Below are 26078 nucleotides of genomic sequence, written 5' to 3'. Positions count from 1 at the left end.
CTTTTGCAAAGGGTGATTCTGCCCCATGGGCACCCCCAGCCCGCAGATCCACCATTAAGGGCTTTCCCACCTAAGTAATGCCCAAATCCCAGACCAGAATGCGGCTGTGATGGGACGAGCACCCTGCAGCCTGAAGACAGGGGGGGGTTCACAGCCACCAAAACCCCGATGAGGCTTTGGGAACAACCTGGACCACGGGGACCCCGCGGCGGTGACTCAGGGATGCTGGGGGTTGTGAAACAAGCCTGGGATAGTTTGGGAGACGCCTCCAACGCAGCCGCCCCGGGGAGCCCGTCAAGGGAACAAGCCACGGCAGCGTCTGGGCTTTGACCCGTCAGGCAGGTTTCCCGGAGCAGCGTTCCGAGCCGGAGCCAGTATCCGGAGCCGGGAATGCCCCTCTGCCCGCTCGCAGGCTGACGGAGCCCCTCCGGCTCTCTCCTCGCCATGCGTGCAGCCGGCTTGCTGCTGGCTTGGGCACTGCTGCGTCCCGCTGGTACCCAGCAATGCCACAACGCCGGCCCCGGCGGTGTCCTCCGCTTCACTGATACCCACGCTGAGATTCGGGTGCCGGCGCTGCACCGGGTGCCCAGCTCGCTCGATCCCCTCTACGGCCTCGTGCGGCGCTGCCTGGACCTCATCCAGCAGAACCCTCTGCCCACAGGTGAGACCCGGAGCCGGGATCCGCATGGATCTGCTCCAGGGGGGCACTGAGCCAATTCATGGAGCTGATGAGCTTAAAGGTCTTTTCCAATGGAGGAGGAGGATGGTGCCTTCATCACCCCCGGGAGGGTTGGGGGTGCATGGGGTTGGACCTCTTACCGGTGCCATGATTTCTCTTGCAGAGCTGCTCAGGGCAGCCCTGAACGACCCCAGTTCGGTGCAGACATCGCAGGTGAGCCGGGATGTTGGGGTAGCGATCCCATGGGAATGGTACCCACCCGGTACTGGTGCTGAGCGGGCTCCCCCATCACACAGGTGGTGCAGTATGAACTGGGCTACGTTGTCTGCGCCGCGGTGGCTCTGCTCTTCACCGTGGCCGTGCCGATGGCTGGGATGTGCTTCTGCTACTGCCGGAGCCGGCGGCGGTGCGGGGGCCGCTTGCGTGCCCATCGGCGCTCACTGGGCTGTCGCCGGCACTGCCTGCTGGGCTGCCTGTCCCTCACCTCCCTCATCATCCTGTGAGTCCCCACAGCACCCCACATCCCTGCACCCTCACCCTAAACCCCATCCTAAGGGTCCCGGAGGAGCAGCTCCATCACCTCTTGCTCATCCCCGGCAGGGCCAGCGTCATCTGTGCCTTTGTCACCAGCCAGAGGGTGAAGGCGCAGATGGAGCCGGGGCTTGGGGCTGTGCCAAGCACCCTGCGCACGCTGCGGCAGCACATTGCCAATGTCCCCCAGGTAGGTCCCCAAGCGGCTTTCTCCACCCTGGCATGGGGCGCAGCCCAGAGATGGCTGCATTTCCCTCCTGGAACAGTGTGGGAGGTGAAAGGAGGTGGCATGGCTGCATTATGAATGTATTTTGAATGGAAACATGGGGCTTCCTCCTCTCCCGGTGCCTGCTCCCTGTTGGCTGACCGGTTCATCTCTGCTGGCAGGGGGTGCAGATGGTGGTGGATCAGTTCGAGGTGCCCCGACAGCAGATAACCTCCGACCTGGGCGGTAAGCGCTGTGCTGAGCACTGACAGGTCCCATTGCCAGCTCCCAACCGGGATGAGATGTTCACAGGGTACCCATTGCCTTGCAGGGCTCAGCCGGAGCGTGGGGCTCTCCATCCACGCACAACTGAAGGCGATGACCTACGCGGCGCTGGTGGAGCTGCAGGACAGGGCTGGAGGTACTGGGCGAGCGCAGTTCTCCCTCGGGGCCAATGCCAAAGCCTCGCCGGAGGGCCGGTGATGGCCGAGCAGAGCAGCGTGACCCAGCCTTGGGCTTTCTCTTTAAGACCTACAGACCTCGCTGCACCATTTACAGATCCTGGAGCAGACGGCGCGGGCGCTGGCGGCGGCGCGGGATGAGCTGGACCCGGTGCTGCGGGAGCGGCGGCACCGTGTGGTCGCGTTGTTGGATGACCCGCGCTGCACCTCCTGCGCCAGCGTCCTGGGCAGGGCACAGAGCCTGGAGCTGGGCGCTGACTATGGCAAGGTGCTGGGACACGGTGCTGGTCACCCACCAACACCACTGCTCCAGCAGCGCCGGGGTTCATGGTTGCTTCTCCCATTCCAAGGTGCCGTCGGTGGAGAAGGTTCTGAAGGCGCTGGCTGGGCTGCCCCGAAGTGACTTTGCGGAGATGATTCGCCAGGTTTGGGGGGGGGGTTATAGTGAAGCAAGGGGGTCCCCATTGGATGGGCAGCTCCATCCAAGTCACACTCAGCATCCATTCTTTCCTCACAGGGCAACGGCACTTTCAACTCCATCCCGGAGCTGGCTGTGGAGCGCATGGCGCAGGTCATCCAAGGTGAGCGGCATGGGTGGACTGAGCGGGGACACCCTCCGCGGGGTGAATAATCCCATAAAGGATGGATTTGGGGATCATCCATCCCTTGCATGGCCTTGTCCCCGCAGATCTGCGGGAGGAGATGGCACGCACGACCGAGAAGGTCCAGTCCATCGCTGACGGCTTCCCCCTGCATGACTACACCCGGCCCGTGAGCGAAGCGCTGGTGAAAGCAGAGGACCGGAGCCAGCCGTACCTGAGGGAGGTGCAGCGCTTCGAGCAGTACAGGTGACACCGGGGGGGGGGGTATGGATGGGTGCAGCAGTGATGGGTGCTGACCCCTACCCCAAACCCCAGCTGGTCCCCCAGCCCCACATCTCCAGGCTGCTCTGTCCTGCAGGTGGATCGCGGGCACGGTGCTGTGCTCCATCATCCTCCTCATCCTCGCCTGCAACGCGGTGGGGATGGCGCTGGGTGCGTACGGGCTCTCCAAGCGGGAGGACCCGAGTGACTACGAGTGCCGAGGAGAAGCTGGTGCCAAGTTCCTCCTGGTGTAAGCATCAATCCGGGTGCTGCGGTTGGGGGGGGGGGGGTGTTGCCATCTCACCCCCCTACAATACAGAGAGGGCAAAGCCAAGGGAGGGACAGGCTGAGCCGAAAGGTGCTTGAAGCCACCGCCTGTGCCGGCAGGTTTGGGAGCAGCGGCTCCTCCCTGGGATCTGGCAGCACCCGCGCCCCGTTCCCGCTGCCCGGCACACCCCTTCCCAAGCAACCCGGCATGCCCGGGCGCAGGAAGGAGCCGCGGGGCTTCCGGCAGGTCCCCACAAGCCTTTCTGCCCTCTTGGGTCTGTAAAGCAAGCTGCCGGCGCCTCCTCTCCCTCTTTCAGCGGCGTGGGCCTGGCTTTCCTGTTCTCCTGGCTCCTCGTCCTCCTGGTTTTCGCCACCTTCCTGGTTGGGGGCAACATCCAGACGCTGGTTTGCAGGAATTGGGTCAACCAGGAGATTTATAAGGTGGGTGGCCGTTCATGGGGGTCCTAGGGAGAGCACAAGGGGTGATGGGTTCAAACTGAAACAGGGGAAGTTCAGGTTGGAGACAAGGAAGAAGCTCTTCCCCGGTGTCCCCATCCGTTGCAGGGGGTTGAGACTGGATGAGCTTTAAGGTCCCTTCCAACCCAAACCATTCCATGATTCAACGATCCACCCATCACCCCATAGATCTCTGTTTGCATGCCCCCAAAATGCCTCCAAATGCTCTGTGTCCTCCCTCTTAAACCCATACAGGAAAGCCCCACCGCACCCAGCAGATTAAGGTTAGGATTAGGACCTTGGATTTGCATCAGCAGCAGGAAATCGCCCTTGTGCTGTTCACTCGCTCGAGGCGATGATGCTCCTACCTGCAGGACCCCGTTCCCTGGTCCTTGGGGATCAGGAGGGTGCTTTGGGCTGCGATGGGGCTGAGAGAGGGGTTGGGAATGCGATCAGAGCTCGTCCCATGGTGCTACACATGGAGGCATGTCCCTGTATGGGGCTGTGCTCTGCTTTCCCCCTGAACACCACCCAGCGAGGCTCTGGAGATCACTGCAGCAAGACCAGCTCTGGCTGGGATGGGGTAACCCCAACATGCACCCGTGAGGCCGGAACACCCCAAAATCACAGCCGTGGCCCTCTTTTTTTCCTCCTGTCCATCCCAGTTCATCGACACCCCCGGGAACCTGCCTCCATCCATGAACCTCACCCGCCAGCTCAACCTCCGGCGGGACTCCAACCTCAGCACCACGTACCGGTGGGTACCGCAGGAGCCCCGCTCTGCCCTTCCACAGCGGGAGGGCTCATTTGGGGTCACATCCCTTTGCCTTCCAGGGAGTGCAAGAGCGGGGCAGGGCTGTGGGAGGTGCTGCAGCTCGACAGGGCTTACGACTTGGATGAGCATCTAAAAACCCCCAAGGTGAGGGCTGGGTCCAGGCAGAGCTTATGGGGGGTGCCATGGGGATGGCACGAGCTTTACCGGGGATACAGGGGGGAGGTTTGGCTCTCCCATACCTGGTTCCGTAACATCCATGCCACCACCACAGTACACGGCTGACTTCCAGAAGCGCCTGGCTGACTTCACAGCGCACTTGGGCGACGTGCGGCTGCTCCGCAGCGAGGGCAGGCAGGACCTGGAGACCTTCGCCCGCAGCGGTGTGGATGAAGTGGACTATGGGCGCTTCCAGGAGGAGGTGAGGGGATGCTCGTGGTCCTTGCTGCAACGGGCAGGATGCAGCCCAACCATGCCAGGACCAGCTTCCAGGGTTGGAATTGCATCTGGCACCAAGTCCATCTTCCCGCAGATGAGGAAGCCGGTGGTGCAGACCAGCCTCCCCGGCTTGGCGAGGAGCCTCGAGGGGCTGCAGAAAATGCAGGTGAGCGATGGGGAGGGCATCAGGAGCTGCCTTCGAGCCCATAGGGACATCCTCACCCCACTGTGCCCCCCCACAGAGGAACAGGACGGTGGCGGGGCGCCTGGCTGCTGAGGCTCAGGCCCTATGGCAGATGCAGAACTCCACGGTGCAATCACAGGAAGCCTTGGTGGTGAGTGCGTGCTGGGTCGGTGGCTCGTGGTGCTGCTGGTGTCTGCCCGGTGGTGTCCATGTGAATGGAGTGATGGAGCTTTGGGACCCTTCTCACCTCCCTGTCCCACAGGAGAAGCTGGGAGAGAGCGTCCAGTTCCTGTCCCGCTTGGCTCCGCACCTCCAGGTACTTGTGTGGTTTCTTCCAGCTCGGAAATGCCCAATGGGTCCCAAAACCCCAGTGCCGGGTGATGGGAGAGCCAGGAAAAACACCATCTCCTTTGGCGCTTACATTTGCTGCTGCAAATCCCCCTAAGGGCATTTCAGCATTCCCAACAGGAGCATCCGAAGCATTCCTCTTGCCAGGGGGTTTCTTGCTTGGAGCAGGTCCCTCTTTCCCTGATATCCCACAACCAGCTGGAAGCTCTGTGGTTCTTACCCTGCTCCTGGCACCCCCGGGGCACCCATCCTGCTGCCGGGTGCTCTAAGGATGCTTTGCCCTTCCCGTGCTTCCCTAGGAGCAGGTGAGGACGACACTGGCCACCATAGCCTCAGTGGAAGCCCGGCTGCCTGTGCAAGCCCAGCAGATCCTCCGGCAGGTGAGCAGGGGCTGGATGTGCCCTCAAGGGGGGACAAAATTCCCTGCGGCTGGAATGAAAGAGGGGGAACGGGGCGCTGCAAGGGGTCAAGTGGCACCTGAGGCTTCCAGTCCTTGTTTCCAAGCCTGGTATTAGCCCAGAGCTGGTTGGAGCAGGGCTGGGAAGTGCGATTCCTGCTTTCTCATGCCGCCTTCCCTTTGCCCAGGAGATCAGCTGCTTCACCAGGAGGGAGCTGCGGTACTTCACACAGTACCTGAACTGGGTCGGGCAGACGGTAGGTGCTGATCCTTCGGGACTGGGAGCCCCTTGCTGAGCTGAGATGCAGCTCCCAAAAGCAGGAATGAATGGGATTATTCCTTGTCTCCGCTTCTTATCGCAGCTGAGGGAGGATGTGGCTTCGTGTCAGCCGCTCGCCACGGCGCTGGACAACGGGCGGGTGATCCTGTGTGACCGCATCGCTGACCCCTGGGTAAGGATAACTGGTGTTATCCTTATGTTATCCCAATGTAAGGACATGGAGTCCAGAGGAGGCCGTGAGGATGCTCAGGGCCTGGAGCAGCTCCCATATGGAGCCAGGCTGAGAACACTGGGGCTGCTCAGCCTGGAGATGAGCATTCCCCACGCAGCTCAGCAGGGACCCCCGTGCTCTCTCCTTGCAGAACGCTTTCTGGTTCAGCCTGGGATGCTGCACCTTCTTTCTCATCCCCAACATCATCTTCGCCATCAGGCTCACCAAACACTTCCGACCCATCCGCAACCGGCTCATGTAAGCACTGGACATGGGGTGGGAGCTGCAGGGAGGGAGCTGCGGGTTCCTCCTTGATGCCCTGATGATCTCTCCTTCTCCTTCTGCAGCTCTACAGGGTCAGAGGAGACCTGTCCCTTCCACATCCCCCGTGTCACAGCACTCAAGCTCTAGCCGGGGGCCTGCCCGGTGCAGCAGCATTCCCTGTGCTCCTGGAGCTCCCATCAAACCCATGCCGAAGCACTGCAGAGCTCCAGGTCCCTCCGATGTCTCACAGGGCTCCGGTCCATTCTGACGTCTCTTCCTCGGTGTCCTTCAGGGTCTGAGCATCCTTCCTGGGTGCGAGACACTCATCTCCATGCTCCGGGGTCTCCTTCTGATGTCTCTCCCTCAGCCACCTTTGGGGTCTGAGCACCCATCAGGGATGCTCCCAGATGATCCAGGAAGGCTCCCCACAGCTCCCAGTAACCACTGGTGTACCCCTTGCAGACCCATGGGGAAGGACACCTGCCCGCTGCCCCACACTGGCACATTAAAGTCCTTTCCAGTCAAACCCACTTCTGCCTCTTTGTCTCGTGGCCACCGTCTCCTCCTGTTCCCATTGGGAACCATTCAGGCCTTGGAGGGGTGTCACAGCAGGGTGCTGTTAATTAGTGCTTAATTAGAGGTGGAGTCAAACCTGCTGATTAAGGTGTGTGTGGGGGGTACATTGAAGGTGATTTATGGCTCTGCCCCCCTCCCAGGGAAGCCAGGGGGCTGTGACAGGATAAGGTTCTGAGATGCTGGTGATAAGATGCTGTTTGGAAAACCAAGCTTGAAGAGATACACAACCAGACTATAATCACTAATAGCTACTGTGAGTTAGTCATTGAGTGCACAGAAAATAAAGCTCTTACCCAATGGGCATCCCTATGGAGGAGAAGACAGGTTCAGCCCATTGACTGATCCCAGATGGAGTCTTCCCTATCTGCTCCCCTCTTTCATTCCCTTTATAGAATCCCAGCCTGGTTTGGGTTGGAAGGGGGCTTAAAGCTCCTCCAGCTCCAACCCCTGCCATGGGCAGGGACCCCTTCCACTGCAGCAGCTTGCTCCAAGCCCCTGTGTCCAACCTGGCCTTGAGCACTGCCAGGGATGGGGCAACCACAGCTTCTCTGGGCACCCTGTGCCAGCGCCTCAGCACCCTCACAGGGAAGAGCTTCTGCCTTAGATCCAGTCTAAACTCCCCCTGTTTCAGTCTGAACCCATCACCCCTTGTCCTATCCCTACAGTCCCTGATGCAGAGCCCCTCTTCAGCATCCTTGTAGCCCCCTTCAGACACTGGAAGCTGCTCTGAGGTCTCCACACAGCTTCTCTTCTCCAGCCCCAGTGTTCTCAGCCTGGCTCTATACAGGATCTGCTCCAGCCCCTGAGCATCCTCGTGGCCTCCCCTGCACTTGCTCCAGCAGCTCCATGTCCTTATGCTGGGGACACCAGAACTGCACTTTTCTTTCCCCTCAGGTGGAGTTTCAGTGACTCCAGTAATTCTATTGTGGATTAGTGCAAAATCCTCTCTTCACTTCAAGATAGAACTGTTAAAAACCATAAAGCACACGCTCGGTGAGGTGTGGCTGTACCTTGGAGCTGGGTAACTTTGGGATGGAGGTGTGAATGCATATTACAGTGAGCAAGGTTCACCTGAGGAAAGTGGTTTCACCACAGCTGCTGGCTCAGACATGCACATCTTCTCTTCTGTTCTCCATTTGACAGCTGCTATGGGGCTTATCAGCTGCATGGTACCATCCAGTTCCCATCCCTGCAGGGAACAACAGGGGTGTTTCCACTCCACCCTCTAATGCTCCTCTAAGAGAGAAGGTTGTGAAACTATATTTTACCCTAAACCCCTCTATTTCACCCTAAAATAAAGGTGTTTCTATAATGCTACAGTGTCTGTTAGACCCCAGTTTTCTCTAATTCCACCCCCAAGTGATACCCCCCCAATCATTACAAGGTTATTGCTACCCACAGCCAGCAATAAAGCACAACCCCTCTTGCTTCATGCCTTGCTGAGGTTCTTGCTGCCTAGAACTGCTTTTACCCTGCAGAGGTCAGCATTTCAAAGGCTTTTGGCTGAAGGGATTTGGTGAGCCGAAGCCCAAAGGAGGATTTCGGCAGGAACAACCATGCCCAACGCTGTCCTCAGCCCATCAGGAAGCAATGTGGTGGTTGTGGGGCTTGGAGCAAGCTGCTCTAGTGGAAGGTGTCCCTGCCTGTGCCAAGGGGTTGGAACTGGATGGGCTTAAGGTCCATTCCAATCCAACCCATTCCATGATGCTATGATTATCTACTTAATACAGTAACATAAATGATATAATACTTGTTAAGCTGATTTCCTTTTTGGTTAAGAAATTATAACAGGCAGTGATAACAAGCTGGATTCAGCTGGCTCTTCCTCCTTAAGTTATTTCTTGTAGCTGGGTCACAATAAATAAGAGATGAGCACATAGGTAAGTAATGAATAACAGAGGAATTCACCCCAAAATAGATGTGTATTATAAATACACCTGGTCACCACTGTGTATATTTTTATATATATATGTATATATTACAGTGTATATATATATATACATATATATACACAGTGTGTATATATATGTGTGTATATATAGAATCATAGAATCATAGAATAGTCAGGGTTGGAAAGGACCTCAAGATCATCCAGTTCCAACCCCCCTGCCATGGGCAGGGACACCTCACACTAAACCATCCCACCCAAGGCTTCATCCAACCTGGCCTTGAGCACTGCCAGGGATGGAGCACTCACAACCTCCCTGGGCAACCCATTCCAGTGCCTCACCACCCTCACAGGAAAGAATTTCCTCCTTAGATCCAATCTAAACTTCCCCTGTTTAAGTTTTAACCCGTTACCCCTTGTCCTGTCACTGCAGTCCCTGACGAAGAGTCCCTCCCCAGCATCCCTATAGGCCCCCTTCAGGTACTGGAAGGCTGCTCTGAGGTCTCCACGCAGCCTTCTCTTCTCCAGGCTGAACAGCCCCAACTTCCTCAGCCTGTCTTCATACGGGAGCTGCTCCAGCCCCTGAGCATCCTCGTGGCCTCCTCTGGACTTGTTCCAACAGTTCCATGTCGTTTTTATGTCCAGCCTGGGGGGGATGGATTAAAATGTGAGCAGTTGTAGCTCGGAGTTAATAGTAAATCACTAACGAATAACCCACAAAATTGTCCTCAACCAACTGGAGGCGCTTGATTTCTTTAGGGAACAAGGGAAAAATAGGCAAGCTGGGGCCAGATTCCTCACCCACAGCAAGGTCATGGGGAATGATCAATCTCCGATCCCTCCCCAAAGTGACCCCCTCGCATAGGCTCTCCCACCTTCCCTCCTCTTGATTACTTGTATTGGAAAGTTAAAGACCGAAGTGAGCCCATTCCCAGCTCCTGGATGTGTTTTTCTACTGTGAAAAGTGGGTATAATCTCCTCCATCATGTTTCCCTATCACAGTTCGTGTGGGATCTGCATCCTATGCGCTCCTAAAGGCTTAACTAAACTGGTGTTGATTAAACCGCTTCCCTTCTCAAACCCTCCTCGCTTGAAACCCAACTCCTGCGACACCTCACGCAGCGCATCCTCCTCCTGCTCTCCCTGCTGGCCCCGAGCACTCATATATATAATTGATATACCTAAGATCAATAATTCAAAGGGCTGGGGCTGCGGCTCTGCTCAACCCAGGTGTGGTTCCCCCCCCCCCACCTATTTCAAGACATAAATCGCTCTTCTCTATTCCCGGAACTAAGGAGAAATACAGGAAGAGCCTTTGCTAGAATCAGCCTATTCCTGAAGTTGAATGGAAGGAGTTGGAATGAAAATAGGCTCCAGGTTTACTATTGTTGTTTCATTTCCTTCCTTTCTTCTTCTCCCCATTTTGCAAGGAACACGACCTCCTTTCTTAGCTCCCGAAAAAGACCCGTGACCTCTTCCATCTGCTTTTCTCATCATCCCCTGGAAACAGCTCAGAGAGCTCCGATACAAAACAGCTGCCACGAAGGGCTCAATCCCACCCCAGTCCCTAGAAATGTCCATTTTCAGGTTATTTGTACAGGGGAGCTGTAGCAATTAATGATGGAGCCAGAAGACCCCAATTCTCAGCTTTATTCCATTAAATCTCAGCTGAGGAATTGACATAATCATAGCCAGCTTTCCTTTCTTTTTGAGCAGTGGATTAGCTAATGAATCCTTAACAGAATAACCAGGCTCCCAAACAAGCTCAGCTTTGTGAGGAGTCAAGTCCCAGAGGCTTTGCTCTGGCTTCCTTTAGTTTTCACATGACGAGCTCCTTGGATTATTGGTACCACAACAGTATCTTGGATAACAGGGATATTTCAGGCCAGAATATGGACAAGAAAACACCCCAGGAACAATAAGCTCTGTTGTATTATTAGTGCTGATTATTCTTTGCATTGAATGGCTGTGGAGGGGGCTTTGCTTGCAGGAAACCCCCTTGCACCAAGCCTGGTGTGAACAGTTTGCCCCAGCTCAGGATAAGCAGCGTATACTGACCTGCTGCTGTGAATGCAAAACTCATTTCCTCCTGTTTCTGGCCTTTGAGCATTATTCTCTGTGCAGAGTCCCTCTGGGCTCGCTGAGAAATGCATTGAAAAACAAGCAGGAGCCCAGTGTGACCGGAGCTGCTGGGAAAAGGGCACAATGGAGCTGAGTTCAACCAGACGCAGCTTTGGGTCTGGTTTCTCCCTTGGAGAGATCAAAACCAAATCTCTTTGCCCATCACTGGAACAAAACGCTTTTCCCTAAGCTGGGGTTTGTCCTCTGGTGTTGCTCCCACATGTGGGCACATAGTAAGGTTTATGTTCATCATCTTATAGACCAGTTTCTTCTGTCTTGAAATGCTTCGCAGCCTGTGCTTGGCACCTCCGGTGTCTTGCTCTTGATGGCCTGCAGGCTTCTGCCATGTGATTCAAGCCCTCTGTGCAGATTTAACATAGAAGCATAGAATCCCAGCCTGGTTTGGGTTGGAAGGGGGCTTAAAGCTCACCCAGCTCCAACCCCTGCCACGGGCAGGGACCCCTTCCACTGCAGCAGCTTGCTCCAAGCCCCTGTGTCCAACCTGGCCTTGAGCACTGCCAGGGATGGGGCAGCCACAGCTTCTCTGGGCACCCTGTGCCAGCGCCTCAGCACCCTCACAGGGAAGAACCTGTGCCTTAGATCCCATCTAATCCTGGCTTTCTCCAAGCAAACCGTGAGCCACGGTGTTGGGAATTGCTTTGGAAAAGATAAAGAGATAAAATGAAGGAGGCGACTTTTAGGGGAGTTGTTGGCTCGGCCATCTCTGCCCCTAAAGCCAGCACCTCTCAGCTCCAGGCTGCATTAACTGGATGGTCCCATTGTGCATAGGTTTTGCTGCTGTTTACCAAGAAAAATCACTAGATTCCCTTCTCATATCCCAGTCAAAGTTCAACTTCCTTGTCTATACACAGCTTTATTTCTTAGGGTAGCCATTCCCCTAGCAGAAGCCTGGTTCAGAAGCAGGAATATTAGCCGGGCTGTTCAATTGAATTGGCTAAGGGCAAGTAAAACCCCCTGAGCCTTAGCTGAGGGCACCATGCACTTGTGCACCCAGCATAGAAATACCTTAGGGGAGATGCTACAAATCTCAGTTTTCCATTAAGAAAAACCCCTGCAATCACAGCTGCCAGCTAAAATCCGGCTGTTATCCCTGGAGACAACTCCTTTGGATGATCCAAGCATTACTTATTTCCACCAGCCAAGAGGGAGCAGGCAGCATTTAGGCTAACAACGCTGTTCCTACATCGCTTGCAAGCTGAGGTAGCCATGGAGATGACTATGGAGAGGATCGTGCCCATGACAACTCTGCATGAGCATCTTCAGCATCTTTAGAGCAGCCTCATCTCTCCCTGGGCTTTTCCTTGCACCAGGCAGTGATTGTTGGCTTGTTCTTGCTCCCACGCAGGCAATGGTAAAGCTTTCCCAATCGGCAGCTCCCCTTCCAAGATAAAAGGGCAAAGAATGAAACATATTGAGCAGATCTGACATACAATGACTGAATATTTAGCATATAATGTCTCTGTGGTACGTAATGTCAGGCTGATCCTCAGCATAAGCTTTATAAAGCCCTTTTAATTTGCTGCTTTAGGGGAAAGAAAAGCTTTGGACTAAATCACGTGTGGTTTTGGGTTGACATCCCAGCTGGAAGATACTCCAAAATGGATGTAAAGATGCACATGATACTTGGAACTGTTTCAATACATTAAGAACTGCAATGGCGAAAACTCTGGCCACATTTCCTCCGTAGGCACCCATTTCCCAAGCCCACTTCGGTTTTGCTTATTCCTCCAGGAGAAAAAAGGGGATGAGAGCTCACAAAGTCAGCCCCAGCCTTGGGAATGCTTCCTATGGAGGGCAAGGGGAAAATCAGGGTGGAAACGTACTCACCAGCTCAGCTAAGAGGATTTGCATCACTGTTTAGTGAGTGAGTTGGGTTTAATCAGCTCATCCTCATGGAGCACATGAGTTAGGGATGAGTCATGGGATGTAGCAGCTTGATTTGTTCTCAGGTGAATAAATAAGGTGAAGAACTGAACCAATATTATTGGATCTAAAAGAAAAATGTTCAACAAAGAGAAAGGGTTAAACTGCTCCTTTAAATATATCCCCATCTCCAATCTGGTCCCCGTTTCTGTCTATTTTTTGACTTGGGTTTGGTTTTTAATTGAAAATCAAACAATTCTCTCCATTTCCTGAGGTCCAGCTTTCCCCATCTCACCCATATCCCCCTTTTCCCACTGGGAAAGCTGATTTCTCCTCCCCCTTTCCCAATGCAACCCAGCCAGGAATCCACAGGGAGCCCCAAGGATTGCAGCAGGATCCATCACACCTCCAAAAGAGGATGCTCCTGCCCGTGGCTCCACTTTAACACATTTAAATACATCAGTTGGGATTTCAGCACGTTCCTACAAGCTCTTGGCACACGGCTGAGGCATCCCGGGATAGGAGCGATTCCCCAGAGCAGGATGCGAGGCTGGCATGGATGACTGATGGCAAAGCAATGACAATGGGAGCGCCTTCGCCCATCGCGGGTGTGCTCCGGTTTATTTTGAAGGAGGTGACCTCAGCCCAGCCATGTTGTGTCATGCTCCACGCTCGGAGCTCGGAAAGTCTTCCAAGGGGATCACAAGTTAAAAATACATGGGAGAGAGGCAAAGGAAAGCCTCGGGGTGAGTCACATCTCACAAACCCTGCTGCCAAAGGCAAAGAGCCGGATTCAGCTTTTCCTGCTCAGGAGCCAGCTCCTGGGTATTGGGGAAGTTGTTGGGAAGCTGCATTAGAGCCTCGCTGAGAAAGCGAGGGCTCCTCCAGCTTTATGGAGGGGCATCGTGGTGTAAAAGAGCCCACCTTTGGAGCCGGCTTTGCCTGCCTGGAAACCAGGGGGTTTATTGACACGACAGGCCACAAGGAGCCCTTTCTGTGCAGGGTTACGGCTCTTCCCATTGCTCATTCCCCAGGACACAGAAGGGAATTGTTCAGCCCAGAGGCACAGACCCAGCGTGGCCCGCAGCGGCTGCTCCCAAGCAGGTTATTTTTAAACCAAGAGCTGGAACGAAGCGGGATCAGAGAGCAAACATCTTCCTCGAACAAGCGTGACTTACGGCTCCCGTTTCCCATCATCCAGCTGGCAGGGGGAAGGCTCAAACTGAGTCATGGAATGGTTTGTCTTGGAAGGGACCTTAAAGCTCATCCAGTTCCAACCCCCTGCCATGGGCAGGGACACCTTCCACTGGAGCAGGTTGACATAGCCACATTTGATTTGGTTTCCTCCTTTCAAAGCACTTTTATTACCAGTGCTTATTCCAAAATGGAAAAGTACTTCCAAAAGAGCCCATATATATATGTGTGTGTGTATATATGTGTATATATATACACATATATATAATGAAATATATATATAATATATATATTATATATATATAATTATATATATATTTTATATATATATATAATGAAAGCTGTTATTTTACCTTCTAGCACCCAAGTGATGCTGCCAACCCCAGCAGAGGTCAAAGGCACATATTTGTGAGCTGTGTCCCATGCAGGTGATCTTCCAAAGTCGCAGTGCATCATTGGGAAGCCACCAGCGTGCAGCCAGGGAGGGTACCTACCCTCCCATCCCATCCCTAAGGAGCTTATGTATGTCCCTGCCTGGAATAGCAGCTAGCACACGAGCAGAGGTTATTACGCTGCTAATCAGATTGCAGCAGCTGGATGAACATTTATAGCCTTTTTAGGACGGTTGTCTAATAGTGAAGGGAAGGAGGGTGCGTGCAGCCTCCAGTGTTTTATAGATCAGATGCTGCTCTCTGAAGAGAAGTTCATAGAATCATAGCATCCCAAACTAGTTTGTGTTGGAAGGGAGCTTAAATCTCCCCTCTGGCAGGTTAAAGCCATTCCCCTTGGCCTGTCCCTACAGGCCCTTGTCCCAAGCCCCTCTCCAGGTTCCCTGCAGCCCCTTTAGGCACTGGAGCTGCTCTCAGGTCTCCCCTTCAGGAGCCTTCTCTTCTCCAGGCTGCCCCAGCCCAGCTCTCTCAGCCTGGCCCCAGAGCAGAGCTGCTCCAGCCCTCGCAGCAGCTCCATGGCCTCCTCTAGACCTGCTCCAACAGCTCCACATCCCTCTTGTGCTGCTGCCCCAGGGCTGGATCAGGACTGCAGGGGGTCCCCTCCATGATCCACACTCCTTTGGACTCAAATTCACATTGAATTCCCATGGTGAATATTCTTCCTCAAGGCTCTAGCTCTGTCTTTGAAACACAAGAGAAACACTTGCCTTATTCACTGCTTTCTCTCCCTAAAACCACCTTTCAGTTGTCCCTCACTGGAGCCTCTCAGCAGCAGGCAGATGTGTGCAGGACCCAGTGCCACATCTGCCCATACAAAGACATCACTATTGAGGAAAGCAGATCAATAAGGGGGCGGGGACACAAGCTCATCCCCAGCCCCATGGCTGCAATGAGCCCCATTTCCTAGAGCAGCCACACACTGATTTAGTTTTTCCATGCCAGCTTTCCACCCTTTGGCTTTAGAACTTCCCTCTGGCCCAAAAGCAAATCCCTCTCGGAAGCAGCATGGAATGTCGCATGGAAAGATGGGGTTGTTTGCTGGGGGTTGCTTGCTTTTCCCCCTGTGCTGGTTGCCCTCCTGGCACATTGTTCATGCCCTTATGTGCCTCCAGGATTAAGGAATTGCTGGGACTTTTCCTCCCCACTATTGTGGGTTGTGTAGCTGGTGAGACTCTGGAAGTGCATGTATTTAATGTCCCGCTGCTGTCAGTTTTGCCTCCTGGCCTGTTTCCATGTGTAGCAAAAGGCTAAAGGTTTATATAGTCCTTTAATCTTCTTCATCGTTCCCTTTTTACAGGAAACCTCACGATTGTTAAGAGTGAAGGAGAAATGCGACCGATGGCTGCACTTTAACACAGGCTAATGGTGTGGGTGAAGATTTCTCTGGAAAACACATGGAAAACCCCTTCTGCTACCCAAAATGGGCCAAAAATGCTGTTTCTCTCAGAGGGGACCTGCGCTTTGTGTGGTCTGCGGTGCTGCGAGCCCCAGCGTGGCTTGATCCCATGTAACGACTGTAACGAAGCCCTTGTCAGCCAAGGAAACGTGAAATACCCTGATGGGGCTTCAGGTTGTTAATTACACCCTGATGTGGGACGATAGAGCCTGATGGCGGCTGTCCCTGGAGCCCAGGGAGTGACAGCAGGATGGGGACGGGCTGCAGGACTTCATCCCTACCTCCAAACCCCCCCAACTTACCCCAAAACTCCACTGAACCCCCCCCAAAGCGTTTCAATGCCTTGCCCTGCCTTTGCAGGCTGCAGTGAACTCTCCAAGCCCAGAGCGCTGTGAATAAAAGCATTTAGCATGAATTAAAGCAAACCAAAATCAATGAGGAACAATGAAGCGGGGTCAGGTGAAGCTGGGTCCTTTCCCTGCTCAGCATGAAACCAAAGTCAGCACTTCCCAACCGTTACGACAAAACCCCATCCCATTAATGCTTTCTAACCTGGCACGAGCCCCCATCGCACTTAATAGTGCATTATTTCCTCTGTCCCCTGCTGCTGCTTGGGCAGAGGATGGAGAAAGGCCAAACCTCCACTGGAGATCAATGCAGCTCTTGTCTTGCTGCTGGGAGAAGTTTTACCCTGAGATCCATGTGGCACGTGGGTACGTTAAATGCATGCTGTGGATATGCTGGTTTGGGTGGTTTTAGCACTGCTAACTTCCACAAGGAATTAATACTTACTAGTCAATAGGCTTTTCCTGCTCCATTTGCAGCTGAGATCCAACAGAGCTTCAGTATTTCCCCAAACAAGGCCAAAACTTCCTCTGAAATATGTTATTATGGAAAAAAAATCCTGATTTTTAGACGCCATGGATGAATTAATCCTAAACCATCCCATTCCAGGTGCTGTATTTTTTTCTTCCCCTAGCTTTGGGTTTTAAATAACCCACTGGAGAGTATTCAAACCAAAACCAGGGAATCAAGAGCCATCTGCCCATGTGGAATAAACATGCCTGTGTTGTAGGGAAGAGCTTATCCAGGCTTTCTGACCTTAATCCTGCTCTTTTTAGCTCATTTTCCCCACCAGAAATGAATACTCACAACCCATTTCCCCACCAGATACTGTTATGATGATGATGTTAACATAATCCAGCCAGATGGATAAACAAGCGCATGGAGCAGCAGGGTGGAAATCCTCTTTATGGCCAGGTGTGCTCCGTGGTCCAGGGATGAGAGCATCACCAGGCTCTTCCAAGCAGCAAAACCTCAGGAGGGATTTCTGGCTATATTGCACGGCCAGTCCAAAGTGGGTCCCAATGCAATTAGTTTCAGGCTTTATTCACATCTCCCAACCGCCATGGACCTGTTTCCTATAGCCCATCCTAACTCTAAAGGATGGGAAAACTCCCCATCCCCTTTAGGTCTCTGCAGCCACACATACCCTCCAAAACAGGGTGCTAAAACCCCCAGCTTGCCATGAGCATCCCATATCATTATTAATTGCCTTCTGTGGTGTTCCCCTATTAAATACCGGGGCATCTCAACGCAAAGCACAACCAGTTTACACAGGAGGGAGATTTACTCCCCTGGAGTGACACAAACTTGGAAGGCAGATCCATCCTTTCCCCTGTATGGCTGAACCTGGTTTAATTTCCTATCCATCAACACACAGAGCGCCTATTTCACAGCGTAACAGATTTGGAGCCTACTGCATCGTCTCCTGTCCCAAAGCCTCGACCCAGAGGTTTCCAAACCACCCCCAAACCCTCCTGATCCCATTGATATTCCTTGGATAAACCATCCAAGGGCTACCATTTTCCAGCCACCCCTTTGGCATTGCTTCCCATGCCCATACCTGCCGGGAGGGCTGATGTGGGGTGAACCCCAATGCCAGCTGCGGTATTCCCTAGGGAAGGCGGATGGATGCTGGCCGGGCCGTGCAGCGCTGGGCTGCGCAGAAGCCAGCTCCTCCCTCTCGCTATTTATTCCTCCCCGTAGCTCTGTGGCTGAGGCTGAATCACCCCGGACCGAGCAAGCAGCGGGCTCGCAGCCGGTGAGTGCCGGGGAAAAGGGGGTTTTGGGTGGGATAAATCCAGGGGTGAGCGAGGTTTTATCCCCGAGCAGCACCGCAGGGAATGGGGGCTGCCTCCTCTCCCTGCCACCGCTGCCTAAAAATAGGCATTTCCAGCTCTGAAGGCAGCGTCCTCCTTAACAGATGGAGCTCTGCTGGGGCTTGTTTACTCGGGGCTGATTCAAAGCTGGCACTGGTGACACCTCGCTTCTTGCTCCCTTTCCCAGCGCTATCTGGAGGGGTTTGTTCTTTCCTATGGCTCCCACTTGCCCAGGACCATTCCCCCCATTATTAGGGGGTTAAATAACAAAAGGGAATGGGGATTTTTAGAGCCTAGAAAAGTGCCAGCCTGTATCCCCCTTCCCCATAGCCCCAGCCCTGATTTCTCACCCCCCATAAGCCCGGAGCTTCCCAACATCACCAGGAGGGTCTGGATGCCCCCATTCCCGAGCATCTTCCCTTCATTTCTCCCCCCACCCCAGGCATCTTAACAAGGCTATTTCCGCTGTTATTTTGACACCAGGGTTTTGGTTTTCCCCTCCCAACCGCAAGCCTTCTCCTTGCCAGCCCTTCGCACGTAATTGCTGCTTGCTATCGCTCCTCGCATCCTCCATTTTCCGCTTCTCTCTCTGCCCTGAAGGAGCTCTGGGCTTCCTCTGGTTCTCCGAGGCGTAAATCGCTCCCGTAGAAATCACCCGGATCAATTTCTCATTGCAGAGAGGCAAAAACTGGGGAGGAAGGGTAAAAAGAGACGGGGAAACCACCCTGCGAAGCCATTTGGTAACAGAATTCAATAGTAATACAGTGATCACACCGTAAATACCAAGCTCTGAGGCCGAGGAAGCAGCTCCCTGGTACCCCATCATGCACAGGGGGTTTCTATAAGTGACCACATGTAGCCAGGGCAAAGCTCAGCGCAGTAATTAGCAGTGCAAACCCAAATGAGCCTATGCCCTGTTCATCAGGACTCATCTCTATAAAGACAATTAGAGGAACAGGTCAGTGCTGCCAGGCTTGGAATATCCTCCAGGGCTTTGCCATAACCTGTTTTCATCCACAGGTTGATTTTTTTTTTCCCCCTTACTCATTGCTGGGACTCAAACAAAGAGCAAAAAATGGCCAATTTCCTGCTTTTCCTCCCCCCATTCCCTATTTTTTTGGTGAATGCCCAAAAAGCCTTCGCCCATCCCAGTTTTTGCCATGTCTTTTGGCATCCTGGCTCCCAGTGGGTGGTTGCTGTAGGGAGATAGGAGCAGAAAACCTGCTTGGAAGTGGGTGGGTTTTGCACCCAAAACTCCTATGAGCAGGCAGCACGAGCCTGGCTTTCCTCCCCATCACAAGGGATGATGCTCTTTTAATTAAGCCTCTTGCTAACGAACCCAATCAAAACACCGACATTAAAGGACCCTCATTCAAACATTTCCTGACATAAGACCAGATTTTTTGGGGGGGTAGGAGAGAAAAAGCGTCTTTATCTGAACGCAATAATTTGCTTTTTAGGGGCCATAAAACCATAGCAAAGGTGCAACAGAAGAGCTTCTGGCTTAATGTTCTGCCTGTTTATGCTGTTAAGGGCAGTATCTCACAAGAGACCATCCTCTCTTACCCGCATTAAACTCATCTCTGGGTTGAGTGGTGACTCTTCAAGAAGCTGGTCCATTAGTTACTGCAAAAAACCCCACTCAGGACCCAGCCCTTAATTGTCTTGTGCTGTAACATGAGCCAGAAAGCGCATCCGAAGCATCCAAGGATGCTGCAAAATGCCAACCCGCACTATGCTGGGAATGCTTTGCTCTCCATGCCCAGCATCCTGGCATGCACAGGAGGGTTTATAAGTGGTTGCTCAGCCGCAGGCAGGACACAAAACCCCTTTGCTATCACTGGACTCACATATGAAGCATGAGGGTAACTGTAATTCAATGCTCCTTGGTGTGGTGGGAAGGAATCTGAAGGGAATTTGCAGCTTGGGAGGTATTTTCCAAAGGTGCTTCCAAAGGATTTGCAGACCTGGTGTGAATTATACAGGCAGGATTATCCACAGGGAGAGAAACGACTCATTGAAATTGGGCTGCATCCTTGTCAGCCCACCAGCCAATGTAGGAGATGCCTGGCATGCCCGTGGGATGCCAGCAGCAAAACGCTGAGTAAGCATGTATTCGTAAACACATTGAACTCAAACCCTGCTCTTCTTCGGTTAAGGTCTGTTACACATAAACAGGGATTTGGGAAAAACATGCTGGATTTCATTCTTTAGGGAACAGAAGAACAACCCTCCAAGGCAAAGCTGGAGGCTGCCTTCCTCGCGGTGCCCTAAAGCTTGGAGGTTGGGATGAATCTGTTTGTAGCCAACAGAAATCTCAGTTATCCAACTGGATAGAGGAGGATTGAAGTTTAGGATTTAATAGTTAAGATTTAGGATTTAATACGTGGATTTTTTTTTACCTCTCAACCAAGTGAAGCATTTCTCCCAAAAGCTTTTCTTCCACTACTTTAAAACTGTCATTACTAGGAGAGGATGTATTGGGAGGTTGGGGATACATATATGTGTGTATATATATACATGTGTGTGTGTGTGGATGCTGCATGCCTGGCAGTGTTCAAGGCCAGGTTGGACAGGGCTTGGAGCAACCTGCTCTAGTTTGAGGTGTCCCTAGCTGTTGCAGGGGGTTGGACCTGGATGATCTTAAGGTCCTTTCCAACACAAACCATTCTGTGATTATATGTAATACCTTATATAATATATAAATATATATATAATATTAGAAAAATATATATATAAAGTATTGTATATATATTTTATATATATAATACTTTACTATATATATGTATATATATAAAACCAAAGGTGGTTGGGGACGATAAATACACACTTAAATCCAAAGCTCTTTATCCTGCAACTGGATTAAATGGAACAATATGTGTTTTCTATGAAGCACAAGCAAGGGAGCCTCAAGCCTGTGATGCTCACAGGAAGGTCTCTGCCTCCTGACCATAACGCTGCCTGTCCTTGTGTCCGCAGCCATGGCCAGGCTCCTCATCACCTCCTACCTGGTGTTCCTGCTCCTCGGCTCCTGGACCGACGTCGCCTTCTCCAAGAAGGGCAAAACAAAACCCAGTGGCGGTGGTTGGGGCACGGGGAGCCATCGCCAGCCCAGTTACCCCCGGCAGCCCGGCTACCCCCACAACCCAGGGTACCCCCACAACCCAGGGTACCCCCACAACCCAGGGTACCCCCACAACCCCAGCTACCCCCACAACCAGGGCTGGGGCCAGGGTTACAACCCGTCGAGTGGAGGAAGCTACTACAACCAAAAGCCATGGAAACCCCCCAAATCCAAGACCAACCTCAAGCATGTGGCCGGGGCGGCGGCAGCGGGTGCTGTGGTGGGAGGGCTGGGGGGCTATGCCATGGGACGGGTCATGTCGGGGATGCACTATCGCTTTGATAGCCCCGATGAGTACCGGTGGTGGAACGAGAACTCGGCGCGCTACCCCAACCAGGTTTACTACCGGGATTACAGCAGCCCCGTGTCTCAGGATGTCTTCGTCGCCGACTGCTTTAACATCACGGTGACCGAATACAACATCGGACCCGCTGTCAAGAAGAACGCCTCAGAGGCTGGGTCAGCGACCAACCAAACGGAGGCAGAGCTGGAGACCAAGGTGGTGACCAAGGTGATCCGGGAGATGTGCATCCAGCAGTACCGCGAGTACCGCCTGGCCTCCGGCATCCGGCTGCATCTCGCCGATGCCTCCCTCGCCGCCCTCCTCCTCCTCACCCTCTTCGTCATGCACTGATGCACCCCGCAGCTTCGAGATGTCACCCGTGTCCCCGTGGGGACCCCCGAACTCCCCTATTCTTGCTTAAGGTCATCTTTGGTGAAGAGCCCTTGGGGCACACAGGCACCAATGCTCCCCATCACCTCCGGGTTAGGCAACTGGATGAAGCTTTCCTTCTCCACCCTGGTGTGGCAGGACAATGATGGAGCTGGATGCCCAAAGAAAAGGCCTTCACCACCTCCTCCTCCTCAGGGCCATCCTGAGAGGGACTGGGCAGAGAGGAGCTCACCCGGTCCTTGGCGTCTCTGCAAGGGCGCTTCCGAAGATCCTCTTTGCTAACAAGCAGGGTTTTATCTAATCCCCTTAATCCCGCTGCCACTGAGACCCCTTTCCCTGAGGCAGCTGTGGCGTTGCACCCATCCATACCCCACAGCGTGTTTAGGAGGGTCGGCTATGGGGTTTTCAAGCAACAAGCTGCCAGGTTGCAATTCCCACCTTTTAATCCCAAACCCCGCCATTCCTTATGTACATACGGACCTGCCTGCTCCGCACCTTGCATGCTGCAAATACCCCTGCAGCAACACACAGAAATAAAGTGAGTTTTGGTTGTTTTCCTCCACAGCAAGGCTGAAACCCTTGACTAGGTTTTGGTTGACCCCCTCCAGCTCCGCTTTGCTTTTGGTTGAGCCTCACTGTCTTTCTTAGCCTGTCTAAAGGCAAACAGTGCTGCTGAATGTCCCCTAAAAGCCTCAAAGTGGGAACGCTTGCTGTGGTCCAGCCCAAGATAAAGCTATTGTGGATGTGCTATAGGTGACAAGTCACATTCGCACTTCGGTACCTTGACCTAAAGGATGTTATAATACAGCACAAAGGATGTTTAGGGGGGTTAAGCACATAGCAAGAGACATAAATCAGCTGAATCACACGGCTACAGCAAACAGCATCGGGAAAACCAAGCCTGGGATGGGAGATACTTAAAAAAACCCCACATTTTGCAAGTAATTTGTGGGTAAAATTCCTGCTTTTGGTGTTTAGGTCGATGCTGGGTTCTGTAAAACCTGTAGCATCCGTAAAGTTGCGCTTGTCAAACCCATCACCCTGAGTTACTATTGAGTATCTTTTGTGTATTTTTCTGCAAGGCACTGAATGACACCGTCCTAACTCATTTTTCGCCTTGGTGTAAGCTAAATGAATATATATATATATAAGCATAGAAAGGAAAGGAATCTTTCAGGGTGTTCACCAGAGAAGCAGGGCTTTGGGGTAAACGCGGACTTTGCGATACGCGGATGTTTTGTAAACCCATCCCGGTGCATGTCTGGAATGTGCTGTTCCGATACTTTTCTAAGTGTTCCACGTCTGGTACAAATTAAAACAGATAAAGCCAAGCCACACGTCAGCCTCCTTCATGCAAACAGCTCCCGGCCCTCCCCACAGACAGAAGCAGCATTTTTCACCCTGCTTGTGGGCGCTTTTGTTCCCTTTCAGCACCAAATCTGGCCTAAATCCCACACTTTCAGTTAACTTTCTCCTCCCCTGCTCCTACTAATGCCATTGCTACCATCCAACAAATGGTTTCTACTAAAGCCAATGCACTGGTTGGGGCCAAGGGCTTCTTCTCCCCATAGAAAGTCAACCCCCATTTATTCCTTGTATTTACCCCGTTTATTTTGTGCCTAATAAAGGAGTTTTTACATTTGCTGTTTCATGGCATTAAGCCCAACCTACTTCACGTGAAGCCTCAAGCCCTACTTAACACTGCCAGAATTCCCTCTCTCTCTCCTTGGTACCTAAACCAGCATCAACATTGGATGACTATCTGTGTGCACTAGACTATAGGTTAAAAATTAGAATTAAAAGGATGGAAGAGTTGGGACCCTTCAGCTTTAATTTTAAGCTCAAGACTAAGTCTTAGACCTGTTTGGTTTGAGCCTATGCAGGATGTGATTTATCACCCACAAGGATGCTGAAGAAGTGGGTGTTTAAGCGGTAGCCCAGGTAATCCCCAAATGTGACTCTTTTACATACTTTTGGCCAAAAAATAAGGGAAAAGGGATATTCAGCACTAAATAGATTGCTCTTCCTGTATACAAGTGGCTTGCTCGCTAAGAGGAAACCCTAAAAGGTCCATAACAGAGAGCTAGAGCTCTTATAGATCATAAAATCCCAGACTGGTTTGGGTTGAAAGGGATTTTAAAGCTCATCCAGTTCCAACCCCCAGCCCCTTCCTCAAACAGGACATGGTCCATGTCCTCATATCCTTTAAGGATGGTTGGATCCAATAACCCTGGAGCCCTCTTGTCCTCCCAAGAGTGATCTGTTGAGCTGAATAGATTAGTTGTTCTGTACTAATTGACTAAATACTCCAAATCCTGCCCTGCCCTCAGGCTGCAGGAGAGGGAAGTGCGTGCTTCTGATTTACCAGGCTGCTAACAAATACACCCCAAAGCACAAACGCAATAACATTTTGGGGGTTGGTTTTTATATTCTCCCCCAAATTGCGCATCCCAGGGCACTTTGCATCCCTCATCCCCACAAATAAGCATCCCCCATGCGGGCAGAGCAAGCAAATACCTTTTCCTCACTGGAAAAAACCTGCAAAAAGGGGATTTTTGGTGCCCAGCTGGAGAGTTTGCAGCGAGCTGGAGGACAAATAGTGTTATTTGGAGGTTTAAAATGCAAAGCAAGTGCCTAAAACCTCATCCAGGTTGGATTTCATCCCTGCGTCAGATCGGTGTCGGGGATTAGAGGAGATGCATCACTGAGCGAACAACACCACCTCCCGTCTGAACCCAGCGCTGTGTTGTACGCCAGCGGGAGGGAATAAACAAGGAAAAGTTGGGATTGTCATGCAGGAAGTGTGGGATCATCCCTGTGGTGTTTCTGAGCTCGGGCTGCACATCAGGGCTGTGAGTAGAGGATGCTGGTGGTGGGGTTTGGACGTTGAAGCGTAACCTGGGCAGGTAGGGATGCAAAACACATGCTGGGAAAAGGCAGATTGGAGTCTGTGCCGGGTTCATTGCTGCTTTGAAACAAGGACGTTAAAATGACCCGTGAGCCCATTATGGGAAGAGTTGGATTTGTCCAACCTAAAAGCTGTCCCTAAGCCAGCAGAGAGATCACAGCTATGTGGACAGCCATAAGGGCATCAGCCTCAGGTGAATCCTGTGCTCACCTGCACCCAAAATGCTGTTAAATCCCTCAGGAGCCAAACAACTTCCATAACATATAAGAAAGTGTTGTATAAGAGCCCAGAAAATGAACATCCTTCATCCAGGGCTCCTTCTACCCCTTGGTAGATACAAGACCTGGCTCGACTGCTCTCCTGGGGAGGTGAAGAAGGGCTTGGAATTGGTCCTTTCCAATCCAAACTATGCCATGATAAGGATATTCATAACCCCAAACCCCCTCTAATTCCAATGGGAGATGACCCGCTCACAGACATCCAGGCTCTGAAGGTGAATGTCTTACCTGTTGGTGATTGTGGCTGCCCACAGGTCTTTGGGGGGGATCCCCAATACTGTGCTTGGCACTGGTCTATTTCCTTTGCTTACAGCAATGGTTGAGCTGCTGCAGTTACACCAGCTTTTAGGGAAGGTTTAACCACCCACGACAGGGACTAGAGAAGCAAATGCAGATACTGGAAGCAAAAGCAACCCTCACAGCTCCTTTTGAGCTCTTCCCAGGGAGGATTTGCATCCTCTCTGCCAAACACAAAGCACCTGAGGGAGGTCAGCCCCACAGCTGGGTGTGTTTTGGGCAGGGGATGCTAAAGATTGGGCCATTTGATCATATCAAAGCCAGAGAGATGGGATGGGGTAAGGGGAGGGAGATGGGATGAGATGACTGTTCTCAAGCATCCTGCTCATCCCTCCCTGCAAGCATTCCTCAAAGATGCAGGTTGCTCCTGGTGCTAAACACGATGGATTTGGTTAAAAAAGGAGAGGATGCCTCAAGGCCAAACTTTATTGCAAGGCAGACAGGTCCATTTTCAAGCCCCACATCACTCCCCTGCACTGAGTCCCAGCACTCTTTTGGGGGGAAAGGACGAGTTTTTGGTGAAACCATGCAGTGAGAAACTAGAACCAAGCACTGGCGGGGCTGATCCAGCATCTTTCCAGCTGCAAACATCCACACATTCGTGAAGGGTTGGACTTCTCATGTACATCCTCTTCCAGATGGCGGTTTGCAGGATCCGGGTGGCCCCACCGGCACGGGGGGGGGATGTCCAGCTCCAGCAAGGCTCCCATCACGCCGAAGAGGGGGAGCCAAGGAGCATCTCTTCCACGTCCCCAAGCCACATCCAATCTCC

The 26078-nt window shown here is 52.6% G+C and overlaps 2 protein-coding genes and 1 long non-coding RNA gene across 3 annotated transcripts; 2 read left to right on the top strand and 1 right to left on the bottom strand.

Moving 5' to 3' along the window:
- Positions 1-429: 429 nt before the first annotated feature.
- On the top strand, positions 430-6812 carry PROM2 (prominin 2). Its single transcript, XM_065659112.1, has 23 exons — positions 430-661; positions 843-892; positions 976-1178; positions 1280-1400; positions 1598-1661; positions 1747-1836; positions 1945-2144; positions 2227-2301; positions 2394-2457; positions 2565-2724; positions 2837-2989; positions 3324-3447; positions 4128-4219; positions 4297-4381; positions 4509-4655; positions 4767-4838; positions 4915-5007; positions 5119-5172; positions 5504-5584; positions 5790-5858; positions 5964-6053; positions 6244-6350; positions 6440-6812. Exons 1-23 carry the CDS (start codon positions 445-447, stop codon positions 6501-6503), a joined length of 2475 nt encoding a protein of 824 aa, XP_065515184.1. The 5' UTR covers positions 430-444; the 3' UTR covers positions 6504-6812.
- Positions 6813-11585: 4773 nt separating this feature from the next.
- On the bottom strand, positions 11586-17852 carry LOC136003545 (uncharacterized). The gene is made up of 4 exons (XR_010608122.1): positions 17771-17852; positions 16657-16739; positions 12790-12952; positions 11586-12340 (listed from the first exon to the last, which is right to left on the bottom strand). It is a non-coding gene; the product is annotated as an uncharacterized LOC136003545 (long non-coding RNA).
- Positions 17853-17891: 39 nt separating this feature from the next.
- Positions 17892-23154, top strand: PRNP (prion protein (Kanno blood group)). The gene is made up of 2 exons (XM_065659250.1): positions 17892-17968; positions 21006-23154. Exon 2 carries the CDS (start codon positions 21008-21010, stop codon positions 21782-21784), a length of 777 nt encoding a protein of 258 aa, XP_065515322.1. The 5' UTR covers positions 17892-17968; positions 21006-21007; the 3' UTR covers positions 21785-23154.
- Positions 23155-26078: the final 2924 nt, after the last annotated feature.

Source organism: Lathamus discolor, chromosome 22, assembly GCF_037157495.1.
Source record: "Lathamus discolor isolate bLatDis1 chromosome 22, bLatDis1.hap1, whole genome shotgun sequence".
In the NCBI taxonomy this organism is placed as follows: Eukaryota; Metazoa; Chordata; class Aves; order Psittaciformes; family Psittacidae; genus Lathamus; species Lathamus discolor.
The sequence above is the reverse complement of the archived record's forward strand: the minus strand, read 5'-3'. Positions and strand labels throughout refer to the sequence as shown.

Excerpts from the sequence above, each read along its gene's own strand:
- PROM2 (XM_065659112.1), top strand. The coding sequence starts at position 445 with ATGCGTGCAGCCGGCTTGCTGCTGGCTTGGGCACTGCTGCGTCCCGCT. Across the intron at positions 1,837-1,944 it reads GCTGCAGGACAGGGCTGGAG|ACCTACAGACCTCGCTGCAC; the intron begins GTACTGGGCGAG and ends TTTCTCTTTAAG. Across the intron at positions 5,008-5,118 it reads AATCACAGGAAGCCTTGGTG|GAGAAGCTGGGAGAGAGCGT; the intron begins GTGAGTGCGTGC and ends CCTGTCCCACAG.
- PRNP (XM_065659250.1), top strand. The coding sequence starts at position 21,008 with ATGGCCAGGCTCCTCATCACCTCCTACCTGGTGTTCCTGCTCCTCGGC.